This window comes from Morone saxatilis, unplaced genomic scaffold (genome assembly GCF_004916995.1).
Source record: "Morone saxatilis isolate NCDOM2014 unplaced genomic scaffold, NCSU_SB_2.0 Contig5, whole genome shotgun sequence".
NCBI classification, from domain to species: Eukaryota; Metazoa; Chordata; class Actinopteri; family Moronidae; genus Morone; species Morone saxatilis.
This window is the reverse complement of record NW_023340095.1, coordinates 25,481,753-25,500,221: the sequence shown is the minus strand read 5'-3', so window position 1 is coordinate 25,500,221 and position 18,469 is coordinate 25,481,753. Positions and strand designations below refer to the sequence as shown.

General features: G+C 39.4%; 1 protein-coding gene across 1 annotated transcript; it reads left to right on the top strand.

The window, feature by feature from the left end:
• Nucleotides 1-1,410: 1,410 nt before the first annotated feature.
• On the top strand, nucleotides 1,411-13,247 carry LOC118339536 (leucine-rich repeat and calponin homology domain-containing protein 1-like; the record flags this gene model as incomplete). Its single annotated transcript, XM_035677225.1, is given in 3 exon segments — nucleotides 1,411-1,548; nucleotides 1,795-1,872; nucleotides 11,230-13,247. Coding segments are annotated over 3 exon segments (330 nt in total), but the record flags the coding sequence as incomplete, so codon positions are not given.
• Between the last annotated feature and the right edge of the window lie 5,222 nt (nucleotides 13,248-18,469).

The following is an 18,469-nucleotide window of genomic DNA, read 5'->3' as shown; positions in this document are numbered from 1 at the left end:
AAAACTTGTATGACAGTCCTGATATGACCTGTTGAACAAAGGGCTAGCTCTGGTCCATTTAACTGTGGTAACCAATCACTGGGATTGCAAAGCGGACTATGGGTGCCTCTAATTAGTGTCCCACCACATCAATTACTTTTTTCCCTAAGCCTGTTCTGGATATGGGCACAGGCTGTAGTTGGGTAGTGGGGTGACTGCAGACTTTGTATTGCGACTGCATTGTGATGCATTGCTTTAAATGGCTCTCTGACTGGGCAATCCATGCCACGGTCCACCAATATGCTTTCTTGAGTCTCTGTTTTTGTTCTCAATATGCCGCTGGGTGCGTCATCATGAGCAGGGACGATTTCAGCTTTGCTGGAGGCTTGTCTGGCAACAGGAGTCTGTGTTTGCCATGATACCACGCAGTCATCTTGTATGAAGTTCGTGTCGAAGTTGAAGAATGGCTGTAGTTTGAGTCAATTCCTTTGTGATTGGCATCTGAAAGTGAGCATTTCACGCAGTTTACGTCTTGCACAGGAAAGGAAGTGATGCAGCTTTAAACATCAGTTATCAGTAACAGCATGTGAGTGCAGAAAGTTAGTGCTTATCTGTTGTCCGTCTTCCAACGGCTCCTGAGTTTGGAAGGGACGAGATAACAGTCAGCATTTACATCCCGACCCCTTGTACTGGATGTCGTAGTTTAATGGTAACAGTACGAATGACCACCTCTATCCGCATACTGCTCTGTGACCTTTTGAGGCAAGCAGTGTGGTGAGAGGGCTGTGGTCGGTACGTAGTGTGAAATGTCTTCCCCATAAGTAAGTTCTCCACTTTTCTGTGGCCCACACGCACCCCAGGGCCTCCTTTTCGACAGTGGAGTATTTTCTCTCTGCCTGGGTGAGCGTGCGTGATGCAAAAGCAACAGTTTTCTCTGTGCCGTCTTGGTGCATCTGAGTGAGAACTGCGCCCAGCCCATAGTCAGACGCGTCCGTCATGACAACAGTGGGCAGCTCTGGGTTGAACAAGGACAGTGCCGGGCTGTTCACTATGAGTCCTTTTAACAGCCTCAAAACTCCTCTGCGCCTCAGGTGTCCATGTAAAAGCATCAGCTCCATGCAGGAGTGCTCGCAGGGGCTCAACAACAGCAGCATAGTCTGGTATGAATTTTGAATACCATGACGTGAGCCCAAGAAATGACCTCAACTTAGGCAGGTCGGTTGGTGGAGGTGCTTGTGAAACAGCAGTCACATGTGAGGCATCAGGCTGCAGTCCTTGAGCTGATATGTGGCAGTGCAACTCTTGCGTCATTTCCTGTTTGTGCAAAACTGTAAAAAGTATTCGAGTACACAGTACAGTTTTGCAAACTAGTGTAGTGGATTTTGTGAACTGCCATTTTGCTACCTGTTTATATTGTTGTTTACTCCTCAGAGCATCGAGAGCAGACTGAAGGTTGTCCTTCCTGAGGACCTTGGGTCATCTCTGATGGACGGCGTTGTGCTCTGCCATCTGGCCAATCACATTCGCCCGCGCTCTGTCGCCAGCATCCACGTTCCCTCGCCTGCAGTGGTACGTCTCAGACTGTCAGCCCTGACCTCTGACCTTTCCCTGAGATGAAGACTAAGTGCATAAAGTCTAACACTCCAGAGTTTTTTATATAGGATTTCTTTATCTTTATCTCTTTTCTCTGCTATCTTTAAACAAGTTGCTCCTGAAACTGCTGAACAGGAAAATGTAAAAATAAATTCTGATACATTTAGTTTAGAAAGAGATCATTCTATATAAATCCGTTATTGTGTGACTCTGTGCTTCCAGCCCAAACTCAGCATGGCCAAGTGTCGGAGAAATGTGGAGAACTTCCTGGATGCCTGCAGAAAAATTGGTGTACCGGAGGTAAGAAAGGCCACTATACAATAACCCCCACCCTGTTAATGCTCTGACAGCAGTTGCGCCTCTACGAACTGGGGGTCGTATTCAAGTTTCTGCTCCAAAACCCACCACCAGTAAATATAGTAGTAGTATAGTAGATACCAGACACTGAAGACTTCTGTTGAAAACTTTTGGCAAACTGAAAGATCTTCTATGCTAAATGTCAATTAGAACATGTTTCTTGGAATTGATGTAAAATGGTGTAGACCACACTGTCACAGCACAAGTTTGAGCTTTCCATCCTAAAGAGTTGTTCTTGTTAAATCAGCTATTGCTGAAGACACCCAGCTCATGAAGATAGTTATGGTACTTTCAAACCCTTGGCACACGACTTCTCAGTTCTAACATAAACTAGTCAAATCTGATCCCATTGATGTGATACCAATCTCGTTTAGATTCAGTGTGACTGACTATTCCCAAGGATTTCATAATCTCAGATGTCTACCTAAAATATACCTCCATGAGTGTGTAAGGGATGGGACGATATATGATAAGTATATTGAGACTATTTCGCGTTATCGGGATAATCATGTTGTGCCATTACTAGTCCCTATTCTAGGGAAGAAGGTACTCCTCCTAACTCCTGACAATCATAACAATTATATTCCTTCAGTATTACAGTAATCCAGTGATAGTTGTCTGTAAACCATGGGTACACTGCAAAGAGGAGCCTCTAACAGCTAATTCAGAAGACTTTTAATGGTGCTAGTTAGTAAAAAATCGTGGCAAAAAAAACGGGTTCAAGTTGTAGCCCACAACTAACTCACTGAATCCAGCGTTATACTTCCTGATTACATTTCCAAAGCATCATGAGTAATGGGGGGCAGCCCTTGTCTTGATTTTGGTTAAGATGGGAGGCCCTGAGAATTGATGCATTGAATTTTATATTATTTAATATGAATAATCAGTTGTTATAATGTTTTGTTGTTTATTAATCTATGGAAAGCTGTGGTTCTATGGCATAACCAGAGTGACTAAACAAACTACACAACCCCTCTGCAGCTGAAAGACATTCTGTTAGTCAGTCCAGGGATACCCAACCTGAAAACACCCCCAGTTCGTATACAGATATACAGATAATGTAAAAGGAACCGTGAAGGTGTCCTGCAAAATAAGTCTTCAGTCTCTTAAACATTATATTTGCTGGTTCTGAGGAATCAACTTGTTCACATGGATGACAATGCAACATTTACAGCTGCATTATCTTCTGATTTATGTGGGTAAGTGAGGTGCAAACTGCAGTTGAGGATTTTTGCAGGACACCAATGTAAACCAGATCTGGGAGGTTGGCTGATGATACCATGTTTTTAACAGCAGCAGCTCTAAATCTTTTTGTCAGCTGATCCTCCTGAGATCAGAACTGATGATGTTTTCTGTCTCTGAAATTCAAACTTGAGAACCCCTCAGCATTTTCCCAGGACTGGTTTAATGTTCCGACTTGCCTCCTTTTTGTTGTCATGCCTTTTAATGGGGGTTGTTAGTGTCAACATTTAATATTGAATCATCACCGCTGTCATCGCTGCCTGTGGCTTCAGCTTCCTCCATCATGACAGAAGAACAAACCAGTTTCAGTCTGAAACAGAGCTGTTCTGGGTTTACTGTGTGCGTGTGCGTGCGTGCGTGCATGCGTGTGTGCGTGTGTGTGTTGTGCATGTGTGAAACTGCACACTTCCCGAAATTTCTAACTATTCCTCTAAAATGACAGTAGGAAAAGTGTTTTGCACACAGTATAGATACAGGGGCGTCAGTGGTAGGAGACATACACTTTGTGGTTATTACGTTTTTAGGTCACAATTAAAAGAACATTCCAAGAGCTTCTTACTTCCTAAAGCGTCTTGTAGACTCGCTTGGTAGTACTCCGCCACTCGGCCTGCGACCTGTTGCGCGGGACAACGTTGACGTCACGGTAGCGGCCGTAAACTATTTCATACCATGCGCTGGTGGTCGACACTAGTTGCAGTATCCCCTGAAGAGGAGGTGGCGCAACTGAGCAAAGGCTACCGATTTGCATTTCTACGCACTAGAAGAAGAAGAAAAAAAGGTTATACAATGGCGGCCTCTTTTTGATTTTGCAAATCGTTCGCGGAGGTTCTTCCCAAATTTTCCGGCATATGGCCTTCTCTTGTGTCCTTCATTGAATGATCTTTACAGATGTCTGTAGGAGCACACCGTGCTCGGAAAGCTTCATGTTTTCGGTTTGGGCGCGCTCAAGCTGAATAAAAAAAAAGTGGTCGGCGACCTTGCGCAAGCGGCCAAAATCCTGGCGCGCCAGTGAAATCCACGTCATTTTGACGTCACAGTGGTCGCACGACAGGTCTCAAGCGGCATGGCACTAAGAGACAGGTAGTTTAACTGGTTAAAAAGGTACTGTTTAATCACACTGACAGCTAGTTGCTAGGGCTACAATGATAACATCATTTTGTTCATACCATCTACGATTAAACCACTAAAATAAATGATAGAAATTCGATATCAAAGATGAATGTAATAAAATTGAAAATTACATTTTTCATTGAGACTTAAAATTGGAGTATAATTTTTTTGCTTTGCTGTTTTACATGTGATTATTTTTTATTATGTCATAGTATGTTTTAATTTTTAAAAAGTGTGGTCCTGAAAGAGAGACTTTTATTCATTCTTATTCTGAGCTGTTTACCTATACTGACTGGTTGACCTTTGACCTCCGTCTCTGCTGTTGCTTGCTGACTGTTTACAGCCACTGTGTGGACGTTGCTAGCTAGTAGGCTACCTGTAGCCTAAATGCTGACTATGCTTTTGCAAGCTAACGTGCTAAAAGCTTCTCCTAGCTAAAGAGCTACTAGCTTATGTGCTGGCCTGCTGCGCTGTTGGCTGAATGCGCTTGCTCTCCCATCAGCCACTTCACTCCTCATTACGGTCTGCTTACTGGGAGAGAAGAGAGCTCCCCTTTCAGAACCTTTCCTCATCCTCTCAGTAAGCATCCCTGCTCGTTGCCATGGTAATGCCTGCCTGCCCCCATCCCTCCTCACCCTCACCAGCTCACACTCTTGTCTGTGACCTTTGACCTTGTGTCCATTGGTTAACCCCCTGCCTTTTCTTTCTCTTTTTACTTTCTGGCTGGATCGCACCATCCTCTTTATCCTCTTCTCTCTCCTCCTCTCAACTTCATCAACGTTTCCTGTTTCGTATATTTTTTCACATTTTTCACGTTTTCATTTTCTTCTGGGTGATTTCAAACTGCCTCTGAACTTTGGTTTTGGTTTTTCATTCATTTCTCTTGACCTCATCCTCTTCATCACATATCATGTCCTCTTTTTATCCTCTCTTGGTTGAATGTTTTTGCACTTTACATACAACTTTTCTTCCTTCCTCCTCCCATCTTTATTCCATCTTCATGTCCTAATTTTTCCCTTATCCTCCCCTCATTTCCGACATCCCTTATTTCATACTTCCTCCTTACTTCCCTTGTTTCAATCTCTTCCTTATTCCCTGGTTATTTTCTCTATGCCACTTTCATCCTTCTTCCTTCTTTTCCTCCTTCTTTCTTTCCTTTCTTCCTTCCTTTGTTATTTTATTCCCACCTCCTGCCCTTTCTTTGACCCTCCCACCCTTCCCTTTTTGCCGTCTTTCTAATGGGGGCGCCAGTCTTCCCTCTGTTCACCTTATGACATCATCCAGAGCTGCCTGCAGCCGGTTTGCGCCACAGTTCAGGCGCTGGTTGCCTTGGATACAACCTATCTGGACAGGAAACAGGAAAAGGCAATCGCGACTCCAAACCCCACCTCCTCTGGGGGGTCAAAGACTCCCTCATTGGTTTCTGTTACCACTCAAACTCCACCTGCTGCATGGCAAATCTGGGACCTTATTGGCTCAAGCCTGCTTCACGTCCTCTGCCTAGTTCTGCTATTCTTGGCCTATAGTTGGAGTGAGCTAACGTAACCGTTCCTGTCCGTCACCTGCCAGCTCCGTCCTACTTCTGCCCAGCCTACTCCTCCTTATTTTTGCTGCGTTTATGTCACATGGGGAAAATATCACATTCAAAAATAAACTACTGTTGATGTTTGTTAGTGTCAACATTTTTGTGAGCTCATAAACTTTACTGCAACAAAATCAACAAATGTGAGTATAGTGATTCATTAAAGAGTAACTACATCCAAAAATGTTACTTTTCTCCGATAGAATACAACAGTACTTCTCATTTTGTTAAGAGTTCCCAGTGGATAACACATGGGCCCAGTAAGACATGTCATTAGTGTAAAAAGATTATATGCTCAGTATAAAAAAAGGATTTGTGGAGGCATGGCCAATGATTTTCACAAGATTATCATCAGGTCCATAATGACATATAAAAGATGGACATTGCGTCCCTACTTCCTCCCACTTTACAAAAATGAAGCCAATCCTATCCTGGATACAGCTGCTGCCATCTTTCACCACTCTGAGCCAGAGTCTGCGATGTAGTGGTCGGGGTTACTGCCGCAGTATCGAAGTCTTGCCCATATCCTTGGCAGACTTAATTGTGAGCATGACTCAGTTGTCAATCATGACATGAAACCCCTCTTTTCCAGCTTTAAATAATAGAAAAATAAACACTTGAACATGGATCAGCCCGATAAGTTTTACCTAAAATGACAGAAACCATCTTTGGTCAAATTTATTTGATGTGTACTTTGATTTTGTTTTGTGTTTGTCCCTTCTGCTAACATGGGGGCAGCAGGCTTTATATACTGCAGTCAGGTACTAGAGGGCAAAAGAGATGTTTTGGCTTCACTTTTGGAGAACTGTCATTTTATTCATTTTTATGTATGTTTCAGAGCTAGACTTTCCAAACACTGGTAGGAAACACCCTAGCCAAGCTACAAGACCCACACAGAAATTCTCTCAAGGAGACATAAAGCTCCATCAGACTCCCTGTGTTTGGGACATGAAAGCCTGACAGTAGTTGCTCATCGCAGGTTAGCTCTGACCAAAAGAGTCTGAGCTTAATTTAAGGGTGTACTTACTCTTTAACATTTGTGTTATACACTAAACCAGTGAAAATTAAAAAAATTACTTTCATGACACTTCATTTGTCCCGTATGGGATTAATAAAATTGATATAATCTAATCACCAGAACACACAATCATCGGTTCATCCCATGTGGTACAAATGCAACTCTACTCACCTTCTGCTCCTTGTTTTTTTCTTCTTCTTGCCCTTTTAGGAAAAACAACTCACAGACGTGTTTGTGTCTTTGCAATAAACAGAGACTGAAAGCAGGACATGTGGAGCAGCGGGTTACTTAAAGTCACTCATGTCTTATGAACATGCTGTACAGCAGAGATAATCTGATCTGTGCAGGAGTGAGAGGGCTCATAACATTAGGATCAAATTCTTGTTTTGTTCACCTGTTGACAACCATGAAAAAACAATAACATGAGGCATATTAACACCATGTTGGAAGAAGAAAATGAAAAATTGTCCCAGTATTGACATCTCCTTGAAAAAACAAATTCAGTGTTTGTGTTCCGATTTGTTATGTATTTCAATATTAATACTGTGCGCAGTATGCAGTTTGCTGAAATGTACCAACAGCCATTTGGCACCATCATGGAGGTCTAGTAAACTATAACTATAACTGGCTATAGGCAATCTTTAAGAAATTATAACAACTGGTTGTCAATCCATTTAGTTATTCTTTAAACAAAAATGAATGGTTTTAAATTGTTGCCAATGTAGATTACGATGACTGGCTGTTTTACATGCGCATGATGTCTAAAAAATCACAGTAGTCACAAGTCACAAGAAAGTTTGAAGTCGATACGTCCCAAGTAAAGACTGTAGTCCCAAGTCCTGAATGTTTAGTTTTGAGGCCTAAACAAGTCATAATGCACTCTTCACCAAATGCATGACCACCCCATAGTGTTTGTACATGAATGAAATTATCTTTTGGTATCATATATGCCAACTGGTGCTCAGCAACGTAACATCAGTTCTTCATGGCTCCTGCAACTTGGCTGGATGCTGCTGGATTTGAATAAATAGCATTAACGTTAGTTGATTCAGGAAATTAATTGATCGGCGGCACACTTTTAATAACATACTTTTTATTTATTGGGACCTGGGGGAAGGTATTAAATATTTTTGAGTCAAAAGTCCAACTGATGTCACGAGTCATTGGTTTTGAAATCCAAGTGGATCCATTTGCAGGCCTGTTTTAATTTTGTCAAGTGGAGTCTGAAGTCATCAAATTTGGGACTTCAAGTTCAAGTCATGTGACTCCAGTCAACAGCCTTGATACTAAGCCACATAAATTGCTGAAGATACACCCTCCACATTATTTTTCTGTGTGACTGGTCCCTTACGGCTGCATCTGCAGCGATGCTTCATTCGAGAGTCGAGGTCTTGTCTATTCTTACCGCGAGACACAAGCATCTTCATCACATCACAAGCGCCTTTCTAGTCTTCCGATGACATGGCACATTTGCCCATTCACACACATCGGGAAAAACCTTCAGTACTAATCTTTGCTCTTCTTTCATTGAACAAAATTTGCTCTCTAGTTCTGATCGAATTAATGCTAACAACATCTACGCTAACCTCTTAAGCAGCCCTCACACAGACCCAGATTGGTCTGATCCACTGTGGTTGGACACAAATGCATAGCTTGAAGACTGGCAAGATGGATTCTTACGTGATTCTGTGATCTTGCGAGTCCAGCTGCCTGGCAGTATTACAGAATTGGACCAGAATGAACTAACGTGTGTTAGACGGTTAACTGAACGAATACTGTGGTTGGCTAACAAACAATCTAAATAAAATATTGAAATGGGTCCTTTAGATGTTGGTCAGACAGAAATTAACCCTCTCTACTGCTTTAAAGAATCCAATCAGAAGTTCTGAAGACCTTCAATATGGCTGCCAAATGGTAATGCTGAAGCTGCTGTTTTATCACTGATGTACTAAAAACGTTTTTCAGTGATGCAAACAACAAGAGCAGCTTTGTAAGGACCATGATTTAAAATGTGTAGTTTCAGAATGACTAGTTGATGACGTGAAGGTGGATTTTCGTGGTTGTTCTAATATTTCAGATAGGCACATGATTCCTGAATGGAGGTGTTTAGTGGCTCACCATTATAGAACTGCACAAACACTATAATTTTTTTCAAATGTGGGACATAATGTGTGATATAACAATAGTTATTGATTATTTAAGACGGTTAGATGTAATTTTGATTTGCCTGAGTTATTTAAAATGGTTATTTGAGTATATTTTGAAACTTAAGAAAATGTGTATTTTAGTTATACATTTATTTTTTTCCTGCACCGAAATAAGATGACTTTTAATGTACATCAACTACTAGTGTATCCTAATATGCAATGTGACTGTTTCTGGAGAACATTTGAAGGGCTAGATAGACACTAGATGAGCTTATGAAGTTAGATATATCTTAGTCTTACGGTTCGATACACAGAGGATTAGAATGTCGCTCTGTTTGCAACCTTGAGAGGATTTAAATACTGAGGAATGTGGATTTGCTATGCCCACTGCAACTTTCAAAAACAAAATTTTGCCTGGCCATGTGAGCAGCTGATTGGCTGATGAATTAATTCACAGAAACTAAATGAATACAGATGTGTTGGCCTTTAATTATTGGTGTCAAAAGAAAATGTTATGTATTATATATAGAACACTAACCAGTGTAAGCTGAGTAACTAAAATGTTCTTTTCTGTTACTGTGAATATGAATTACTCACGTGTTCTGTGAATTAATTCTTGCAGTAACTTTCAGTTGTTGACACATTCTCTGCACAGATTTTCTAACTTTGTGCTGATGTGAATGGATTTCATGTATGATATTTGTTAAAGACTGAGGTAATAAATGACGTTTAGGGGGGATGTCTGGTCTACAGAGTCATTGTTTGAGCCGACTTCAGGTGAAAGCTTAAGGACCTGCTACCCACTGTCTTTTTAAACTTTATAACGTAAAGCACCTTGTGTAACCCCTGTGTATGAAATGTGCTATATGAATAAACTTGCCATGATTTATAGAAGTTACATTTTATGCTAATTTGCTTTCTTGCTGAGAAATCTGGCCATTAAATATGAAGCTACAGCCAGCAGACGGTTAGCATCCTGCCCATAACCCCTTTAACTCTAGGTTGAACACAGGAAAGTTTTAATTAGTAACTTTTAGAGGTGATTGTAGACAGTTTTTATTTATTTATTTATTTTTTTACCTTTGCACAGAGCCAGGCCACCTGTTTCCAGTATTAATGCTAAGCTAAGCTAACCGTGTGCTAGCTGTAGGTTCAGATGTACAGACATGAAAGGGGTATTTATATTCTCATCTAACTCTCGGCCAGAAAGCAAATCAGCATGAATGCCAAACTGCTCCTTTCACAACATAATCCAGAACTCTACAGCACTTATTCCCAACCTTTTTCCTTAAGGGACCCTTGTTCATTGAGTAAACTGACTAAGTGACATATTTTATGGATATTTTATATTATATCCGATGCATAATAACTGTAGAGAACAACTGATAAACTGTACAATGAACCCAAAATTCATTGGTGTAAAATGAGAGATTTGGATGAATTTTTGTAAAATTCTTGCACACTTAATCAACTTTTTTTTTTGACAAATACAGTGTTCCTGAAACTTGGCCATTGTTCTAGTAGCTCTTTGGTTGTTTTAACAGCATACTTTTCTCATGCAGAATGAGCCTTCACAAAGAGTCAATATAGCTTGTGTTCAGGTCTTCAAAGCTTAGCTTTCCCCTTCCTTCCAAGGAGAAACTACAGGGGCCATGAAATATTCAATTTTATATTCCATTTTTTAAATAAAAACCTATCTATCTTTGAAAATAACATTTTCATTTAGTTTTCTTCACAGAAATGCAAATGTATATAATATAATATATATTAATAAATAAATATATACATATATGTATGTATGTATATATATGTATATGTGTATATATATATACACATATATATATATACATATATATATATATATATATATATATACACTATATATATATATATACGAGATATAATAATACATCGTGTATACTGATAATAGGTTAGTATACTAATATATATATAGTGTGGACCTGGTATGAACTTAATAAAGTCTCAGTAGAAAAGATTTCTTTGCCCTTTTATTTATTTTTTCAGCTATAGTGAAGAAGAGACAGTGGGAGGTTTCGTACATGCAGGCATTACAGAAACACGTCTTACACATATAAGCATTGTGTCTAAATATTCTGCTGCCCTTGTCCCTCTTCTGCCTCTACATCTGCTCCTTCACTCCTTACTTTTCTCCTTTTCTCCATCTGACTCTGGTCTCCCAGGACAAGCTGTGTCTCCCTCACCACATCCTGGAGGAGAAAGGCCTGGTGAAGGTGAGCATCACAGTCCAGGCTCTGGTGGACGAGGCCTCCTCTAAGCACACCCTCCTGACATGAGCAGCAGAGCTTCAACCAACTGACACGTACAACAAATACATACCTGGATGGAGAGGTTGACTCCATATCACATAATTCCATGACACACCTCTGTGCTCATTCTGAGTGTTTTTTTTATATTTAAGGATGCTAAATGGTGTTAAGGGATCAGAACCAGTCAGACATGGATTGATTAACAAGTTCATGAGAGGGAACTTCTGGGCAGAGTAGGAATACAATTTAATGCCAAGCAGAAAGACTAGTGGAAGAGCCAAAATGAACCAGCTTTTGACTGGTTCTATAGATGTTTTTTAGATGTTAGTTTCAGGGGGATGTGAGTGAAAATGAACCCTTATTACCCCCTTTCTTCAGGTAACCACAAGAGACACAAACTGTCAACTAAGGGCCTGATCACTCCCCTTTCCTTCCCCTTTCCTTTCTTTAAAAAAAAAATATATATAAAGGATTAATAGGGCCACTGTGAATGCCTTAAAGAATAAAGTCAAAATATTTTGGTGAAAAAATCATATTATGAGAATAAAGCAGTATTTGGGTCTTTAAAAAGGACCAATAATACAAGAGAGATTGAGATTGTTGCAGCCTAAAATGTCTGATTCCGCCGCAGCTTTTCCAAAAAAAATGTGACGCATGAGATGCTTTTACTGTTTTTTGAATGAAAATTGGCGTTTTGCACGGGGGACTGCTGTGATTTGTGAAACTCACAGGAAACTACAATGATTGGTCAAATTTGCAGAAAAGTTGCATAGAATTCACAGGGATTGGTTGAGTTTGCATTAATTGTTGCAAAGGCAACATCACAACTTTCTGGAGGGACTAGAACATTTGTAATATTAGTAATAATTTTATTAGAAAACTTCCTAATATTTGAGAATAAAGCAGTAGTATCACAAGATGTGACTTTATACTTGTAATGTTATAACTTTCCTCTTGAAAAGTATGATTTGTTTTTCATAAAATGACAACTGTATTCTTGTAATATGACTTTTTTCTTGAAATAACAATTTTATTCATATAATATTACATATTTCAAAATGACGACTTTTTCCTAAAAATCTGCATTTTTTTTGTCCGTACCAGTGGCCCTGATACTCTTGTGTACAAAGATAGATGCAGAGACCTGCTGATATTATGCAGTATTAGCTATTTTCTGGTGTTTTCCTGCTGTGTGGACTGAGGATTTTAGTGTCTCACTTTCAGTTCCCTGAAGAGAATAAAACCTAAATTATGTAAAGCCAAATGTCTTAAAATAGAGGGAGACCACTTTTAAACACAATTTCTATTTAAGATATTTATAATATAAGAGAAGCTGAGATAAGGTGTTTGAAATGTTATATACATTCAAAAAGATAAATATCCCCAAAATATTTTTCTCTAATATATTTTAGGTATATTTGTGTATGTTTTCTAGAAGTTTTACTGTGGCTTTGTTTGGAGCTCTCTGCATGTCCCTGAACCAGGTCTCAGTCTACATACCACTGTGGGGATACTACTCTGTGTTTATCAAGCCTCTGTTTTTTTTTTTTTTTTTCTTTGGATGTGGTTTCTTCATAAGATTCAGTTTGCTAACAAAAAAAGTCACAAAACAAAAGTTAAACACCAATCAATCACTATGTTCAAGTGCAAATGATAATTTCCATGTAATTTCATCAGCTTCTCGTGTCTGCAAGCAACAGAGCACCACCCATATTTTATGACTCTCTTAACGCTGCGAGTCATTTTTGTAAAATTCATATTCACTGAAACTTTCACTTTATCCCGACAGTAGTACATTAGACAGATGATCTGTGAACAAAAACAACCAATCAGACAACCCAAAAAGTCTTGTATTCAGGCCCGGTGGATTCTTACAAATGCCATTAGGAGCACTAGGAGGAGCCAGAGAAAGCTTGTGTACTACTGTCAGGATATAGTGAATGTTTCAGCAAATAAGACAAAAAGTTATTTTTATAAAAGTTACTTACTGCAGCTTTGTGTGTGTGTGTGAGTGAGTGAGTGTGAGAGAGTGAGAGAGTGTGTGTGTGCAGGAAGGGAATTGCCAGTTGGCCTTTTGAATGATGCGGTGATGGAGACCTGGCACAAACCAAGACTAAAGGGGCAGATAGTAAATATAGATTTTTATCGACTTCTACTGGCAGCTACAACAAATTGCAGCTTTCAGCAGCTGAAAGTGTTTTAACCTCTGAAGCTGGTTTGGTCTTTTTGTTTTAGCTGCATTCATTGATTATGACCACTAGGGGGCAGAAAATTGTGCTTTAAGTGTGAGAATGATTAAACCAGATCTAGAATTTGCCCCCATTTCCTGTATCTTATAAATTTTAGTTTGAGTCATATTATGCAAGAAAGCTTGTTGATTCATGACGTGTGTGTCTGTATGGACTGGACGTATATTACAGGAGGAGCAGAGGTAACTGGAGCTGCAGTTATTAATCACACATATGCCTCCTGAGCGATGGAGCTTGAGTTGTCCCAGATTTTTCCAGGAAATTGGATTGTTAAACATATTTCAATTTTAAGTGGTTATGAAACAGTCTCATTTTAATACGAATGCTTCTATACCAGTGGTTCTCAACCCAGAGGTTCTTAAGGGGGCTCTCCATAAAAATGGGGAATATTTTAATTTCACTGGCTAGAAGTTAGTTTTACAAAATGTGGATGGGACTCCCCAAAGGGCATCCAAACTGTTTCGGGGGAAGCTCAGTGAGTGGGTGTGAAAAAATATTAGTTATCAAAAGGATATCACATGGAATAGATAGTTCAGAGATACAGTAGTTTTGGTGCATTTTACTGTTTTTCCCTGAGACAGAAACTGATCTGTTTTATGTACTACTGTCAGGATACAGTAAAAGTGTCAGCGTATATGACAAAAAGTTGTTTTTAGAGAAATTACCTACTGCAGCTTTAATGTGAAGAATTGTTGAAATATTTCAACATGTTAAATAAAATAAAGAGCCTGTGAATAATCTTTTCACTGAATTAAAGGTCTAAATCAACAGTTTAGGTTTTGTCACATATTTACTTACTGCCCCTGTAAAAGCCAAATCTTGGCCGGTCTTGTGCCGTCATTCCCCTAAACGCCATAAGGAGATCACATCATGTGTCTAACACTCGTGAACCAGCAGGCTTGAATGAATTAAGTTTAATTTCTGTACATATTACAGCTTGGTATCCAAAGCTTGAGCTACTTAAAGATTTAGCAGTAAACACAAATAAGGAAATAAATAAATGCTTCCACTGGATTGATTTGACAGTTGCCAAAACAAACATTAACACTCTTGTGATAAAACTTTAGCTGAAATATATAATTTAAATGTTCTATAGCCTGTGTACAAATTATTTATCACGACATCTGAAAGGCAGTGATGAGTTATGTGTTTGTCTGTTTCTTCATGTACTGTATATTTCACCATGAAACACTCACAGCAGCAAGCCTTAAGCACCCACACTTTTTAATCAGTTGCTGAATAATGCACAATATCATATATATGATTAAAACATGTATTTCAACACTATGGGCAGCTTGATGATGTATTGTTCTATATAAGAGCTAGTGTTATCTGATAACTAATATTTTTCCCCTTGGCTAAATCTGTAGAGCAACTAATTGTCTTCCTGACATTTCATTCATTCCCGAAATTAAATCTTTTTGACTTCATATAGAACGCCTGCTGAAACAGTCCAACCCATAATCATAACGGAGTCATTATCACATCAGTGGGCAAGAAGAATATCAGGATCAGGTCAGCCATCATGGTGCAGAGAGCTAGAAAATATGGATGTTGGTAGATGGTAGTAGTTCATAATTTGTGTCAATATTTATTTATGACTCATATCCACAGTTCTGTACACATCACATCGTCAGTGTTTTGGGAAAAAGCAATAAAACCCAACTGGCTGCTTCCCCAACAGAATGTGCACTTTAAACTTCTATATTTATATCTTTGTTCTGGCAACTGAGAAAATCTTCAATCACCTTTAATCTGAACAGAGAGTAGAACTTTGACAAATGTGACACTGGTGTAAATTGTGTAAATGTGTGGTAAATAGAACGTAAAGCAGTGTGGTTGTTTTTTAATTTAATTTTTTTTTTGTATATATATTGTCCAGAAACAGCCCGTACTCACATTTTTGTACTTTTCTGACTGGGTGGAAATGTATTTTTTATGTGACTTCTTTTTTTTGAAACTCTGATGTAACATAGCCTTATCTCTCTATACCTCTGTGTATTTCATTGTACAGCATCTCCATTTTACATGCATGAAATGTCCCTTTAATGTCGCCTTAACTGCTGTGAATACTGTATATACTGCACTGTATTTCTCATCACTTTATCAGTAAAGACCTCAACTGGCTAAACAATTTGACCTTTTTTGGATCAGCATCTGCTAAATCTGTTGATGTTAAAGGTAAAACTTTGATCGAGCCCAAAAGAACAGGCCCAACCTAACCCAAGCCCCAAAATATCATCTGTGCACCTAAACTGAGCCCAAACCACGGAGGCAGTTTTGGGCCTGACCCCCCCATCATGCATTTAATATAGTATATAGTTTATATAGTAATTTAATGAGTTTATTGAGTCAATGAAGTGAAATCAGTATTTTCATCACCACACTGAAATATACCCCATTTTGTGTCAATATTTTGTGGGTGGAGCCTAACTGGTGTCAACTACTGCAGCAGCTTAAGTTAACCGCAGCACTCGCACCACCATAGACATCGGCCAAAACAGTGACATGATGTTCACGAGACTCTACGCTGAAATAAACACTGAATGCTGTAAGATAAATGACAATCATATTTAGAATGCCTCACTATATCTGTAATGTTCCTACACCACTAAGGACGCCCCTGCCTCGCATCGCTCTCGACTAGTAGAAAGCAATCGTTAGCTTTGTACCGTTCATCATTTGTTGTTGGCTAAAACCAACCCCGTTTGTCAGAGTACATAAGTTGGTATCATGGATCTCGTTAGCTGGTGAAGTAATCTGGCAAGTAAACATTAGCCAATTAACATATCCACTCAAATAAAATTAGTATTTTCCTGGCAATGACATTAATAACGGTTAGCCAGCCAGCTACAACCCAGCCTCTCGCATCGTCTGGTGATGGCCGCTGCCAGCTGATACGGTGTCAATAATACAAACATTCTGTGTAAAATGAGAGCACACAAACACAGCTCTTAGAGAAGGCTTTTATATTGAAATGACAGGACTCTGTGCAGATACACATGATTGAAAACATGAACTTAGGTACGCTGACAGAGGAAGGTCTCTGATCAGTGGTTTTTGCAGCTTCATCTCATTGGGACCATTAGCGGCCCACCAGGCAGTCACATGCTGTGCAAGGACACGCTCCCTGGGTTTTAAGGCGTTCCACAGTGACGGGATGAGGGCCGACTGGTGCTGGTCTCAGCGCTTTCCAGCTGTTTGTGGTTCTTGGGTGACGTTAAATTCCATACCTCTGCTTCAGCTGCTCCACCAGGCCAATGTACTCGTTCATGGCATCCTCTTTGCTCTTTCCTGACAATTAATGACAAATCAAAGTGCATTCAAGTTTAACATAGTCAAGTCAAATGACTGAATAAATGAGCACTGCTCCTTTATTTACTTTAATCACTTCCTCCTGGTTGCGTGCAGTGTGTGTGCGCTCACACAGGTCTATTACTGGATTCCACAGTGACTTCTCTCTGGCTATCTGGGATTGCCAATATTAGGTTTGGAGAGAAGAAATAACTTTGAGGATGATATTAAACAAGAATATACCGGTAGATGTTAAAGAATATTTTATTGTAACTACTTGAGTTGAGTCAGGCAATTGTTTCTCTGGGTTGTACCAACACTGTACTCACCAAACTGTGCATTTACTTATAAGTAAATGGCTGCATTTATGTCAAAAGGAAGTGCAGAGATTTGACTACTGACAACAAAGTATGAAGAATATGAAGGAAAATCAGGAATTGTTAGTTGTTACAACACAATCAATACAAACTTTGCCCATAAACTTTATACAAGTAACGCTAACTACAATAATCCAATCAATTTTTAACACCTGTCAAAATCATATTTAGATATTTTAAGGACTTTGCATTGCAAATTGCATTTTAGACTTTTAAAGTAGGAACCTATGCACGTTTACACCAGTAGCTACTCTGTAGCTAACCTGTGCCTCCTCAAAAATCAAACTTCATGTCTGTTCCTGATGCTGGGGGACATTGTTGAGAGTGAAGACAACATGATAAAGTTGGGGAATGACTTTGTAGTCCGCTCAGTTCACCTCTCTGTCTTTAGTGAAAGAAAGAACAAGCACAGCTGGTGCACAATGTGGATAAAGGAATACACACAGTTACTGTAGGGAATATAAAGTGTGGTAAGGCCTGATAACATGATACACTGGTATACTGTTGCAGTAGGTATCTACTGCTGAACTGCTGTAACCCTGAGTCCACCTAAGTGTGAATATGAAAAATTATTTGCTTGCACCAGTGACTGACTGTGCTAAAGTCGCTAAACTCTGATGGCAACAGCGCTGTTATCTCTCCTCCTACTAACAAAGCCCATACATACAAAGTGTATTCAGCTAGAAGCTTCTCATTTGTACTGGTTTAAATGACCAACCATATCAGTTGTCAATCATTTACGTCAATTTCTGAGTAACCTTACGGCAGGCCAAGAGAAAACTTGGCTGGAGTCGGGTCTGTGTCGGTACCCTGTAAATACTGTACAGTGCTTCTGAAGTCCTAACTCCAACAGAGTGAGACATCCTCTCTCTCTGATTTGGTCACTTCAGGAGTCACATTCTCTACTTACCCTTACATCTATGTCATATCAATAACTAAAGCACAATAGTTAGCATAATAATTCTGAGTCAGAATTCCTTTAGAATTTGGATCAAGTAGTTTGTGAAAAGTAAGATGTACTGAATTTAGAAAGCTACACATTATTTCAATGTGGCAGTCAAACAGCATTAAGGACAATCTCAGTATGTGATCAGACTCAGTATCAGCAGGTATTAAAAGATTAGGGCTCACTCTTTCATTTCCAGGCTCTCTGATAAGAAGATGGTTTGTGAGTTGAACTTTGAACTATGACTTTTGAACTATTCTCTTCTGGTCTGTCTTGAAGACATCAGA